The sequence below is a fragment of the Myotis davidii genome, unplaced genomic scaffold (genome assembly GCF_000327345.1).
Source record: "Myotis davidii unplaced genomic scaffold, ASM32734v1 scaffold732, whole genome shotgun sequence".
Taxonomy (NCBI): Eukaryota; Metazoa; Chordata; class Mammalia; order Chiroptera; family Vespertilionidae; genus Myotis; species Myotis davidii.
The window spans coordinates 642,816-645,377 of record NW_006284349.1 but is presented as its reverse complement, the minus strand read 5'-3'; the positions used below and the strand labels follow the sequence as shown (position 1 = coordinate 645,377).

The 2,562-nt window shown below is 58.4% G+C and overlaps 1 protein-coding gene across 3 annotated transcripts in view; it reads right to left on the bottom strand.

The window, feature by feature from the left end:
* Nucleotides 1–6: 6 nt before the first annotated feature.
* GPR68 (G protein-coupled receptor 68) overlaps nt 7–2,562 on the bottom strand; it is a 27,055-nt gene continuing 24,499 nt past the window's right edge. For all 3 annotated transcript variants that reach the window (XM_006754714.2, XM_006754713.2, XM_006754712.2), the window contains exon 2: nt 7–1,282. In XM_006754714.2, the coding sequence (XP_006754777.1) occupies nt 94–1,182 (1,089 nt within the window). In that variant the 5' untranslated portion in view covers nt 1,183–1,282 and the 3' untranslated portion in view covers nt 7–93. The remainder of the gene's footprint in view (nt 1,283–2,562) is intronic.

The following is a 2,562-nucleotide window of genomic DNA, read 5'->3' as shown; positions in this document are numbered from 1 at the left end:
GGCAGAAAGAGGCGCCGGCGCTTGGCAAAGCGTCGCCAGGCAGCCGGCCAGCAAGCTCAGACCTCACTTCACCCCACACCTGGGTGCCTCTGGCTAGGCCAGCCCAGCGGGGGGCAGCCCTTCCCCTTTAGGCGAGTTAGGGGTCTGGAAGGTCGACTGGAGCTTCCGTAACAACTCGGGCTCCTCGCTTTTCACCCCAGAGGCTTCGGGGGTGCCCAGCGGGTAGGCCTCCCGGGGCCCGCGGGTCCTGGCGCAGGTGAGGAGGGCGCGGCAGGCGGCGCGCAGGCGGGCCATGTCCCGGTGGGTGGTCTCGCTGACGAAGCAGTACAGCACGGGGTCGGCCACGCAGTTGAAGGTGGTGAGCAGCAGGGAGAAGTGGTAGGCGTTGAAGGCGCTCTGGGCGAACTGGCAGCTGGACTCCCAGAGGCTGCGCACGAGCAGCAGCACGTGGTAGGGCAGGAAGCAGGCCAGGAAGATGACCACGGTGCTGAGCACCAGCCGCTGGATCTGGTCCTTGCGGCTCTGCTGGGTGCCGTGGCTGCGGCGCACGGCCCGCAGGATGCCCCGGTAGGCGGCCAGCAGCAGGCAGAGCGGGAAGAGGAAGCCCACCAGGAAGCGGTAGTAGTTGATGTGGCGCTGCCAGGGCTCCAGCGGGTAGTGCTCGAAGCAGACGCGGTGCTGGTCCGCGTCCTCCACCACCTCCGTGTGCAGGAGGAAGTACACGCTGGCCAGCAGCTCCTTGGCCCAGATGACCACGCTGACGCCCACGGCTGCCTTCAGGGTGCGGAACTGGTGGAAGCGGAAGGGATGGGCCACGGCCAGGTAGCGGTCGATGGAGATGCAGCAGAGGAAGCCCACGCTGATGTAGATGTTCTCGTAGAGGAGGATGCCGCACACCTGGCAGGACAGGTCGTCGTACGACCAGTTGTCGTGCTGCAGCACGTACTGCAGCCAGAAGGGCAGCGAGCAGATGTAGAAGAGGTCGGCCACGGTCAGGTTGAACAGGTACACACCCAGCTCGTTCCGCGCCTTGATCTGCAGGTAGCCGAAGTAGAGGGACAGGCAGTTGGCCGGGAAGCCCACCACCAGCACGGTGACATAGACCACGGGGGCCAGCGTCTGGTGGATGGTGTGGTCGATGGTACAGTTCGGGCGGGAGGTGTCCGCAGTGATGTTCCCCATCTTTGGGCCTGCGGGGGCCTCACCCCTCCTGGCTCAGGAAGTGGGCCTCTCTGCCGCCATGGCCTTCACAGGCTGCCCCTCCTTGGCAGTGGGTGAGCTTCTGAAAGTCAAAGGTGGGAAAGGCTTAGAAGAAGAGCAGCTGACATGTATAAAGCACCTACTGTGTGTCAGGCGCTGTTCTAAGTGCCTCACTTAATCTAGAGCAGTGGTTCCTAACCTGTGGGTCGCGACCCCTTCGGCGGTCGAACGACCCTTACACAGGGGTCACCTAAGACCATCCTGTATATCAGATATTTACATTACGATTCATAACAGCAGCAACATTACAGTTATGAAGTAGCAACGAAAATAATTTTATGTTGGGTCACAACATGAGGAACTGTATTTAAAGGGCCAGAAGGTTGAGAACCACTGATCTACAGGACGATCCAGCCAACCAGCTCCACCTCCACTAGGACCTCTGAGCGCGGTTTATGTCTCCCCACCCTCCTTCCCCGGCTGGTCCCTTATTTATGCTCCTGGTCACCATGGCACAGCCCATCCTGAGCCCAGCTCTCCAGGGAACAGCAAGGGCCCAGCCACTATCTTCCTGCCTGCTCACAGGAATGGGCCAGGTCAGTCCACCTGGAGACCACAGCCCCTCCTGGGGACCTCTCCAGGCAGCACGGGAGCGGCCCGGCCTTGCTCGCATCCTACAGCGCTCTGGCAGGAAGCGAAGGCTGAACTTCCCTGAGCACTGCCTGGATGCCTGGGTGTTTGTCAGCGGGTGCTGACCCTCCTCTCTTCCACAAAGCTTGGGGACCCACATGGGAGACAGCGCAGGACCAGGCCCTGACAGACATGAGCACCAGGCCAAGGTCAGCCGCCGACAAGTCATATACAGTGGGGCCTTGACTTACGAGTATCCCGACTAACGAGTTTTTCGAGATATGAGCCGTCTCTCAGCCGATTTTTTTGCTTTAAGTTGCGAGCTAAAATTCGGGTTACGAGCCAGCTTCAGATACCCACCGCTAGTTGGCGCAGCAAACGTCACAGTGAACGCGCATCACGTGTCTTACTTGTTCACTTTTTGATTTGACGTACGAGTAATTTGAGTTACGAGCTCCGTCACAGAACGAATTTAACTCGTAAGTCAAGGCCTCACTATATGCTTGACCAGATAACTATAAAAGCTATTTTAATTCATCAGCTTTTATTTTCCTTCAGACAATAACTGGCATCTACCTGGCTGGCATACATTGAAAGACAGTTTTGGAAGTAAAGGACCTCTCCTCTCCATCACTCCCATCATTCTCTTGCCCTATGTTGTCTTCCATAACTGCAGAAAAGCAGGTGGAACTAGGGGAGTTAGAGCTAATCCATGGAGGGTATCAAATCAAC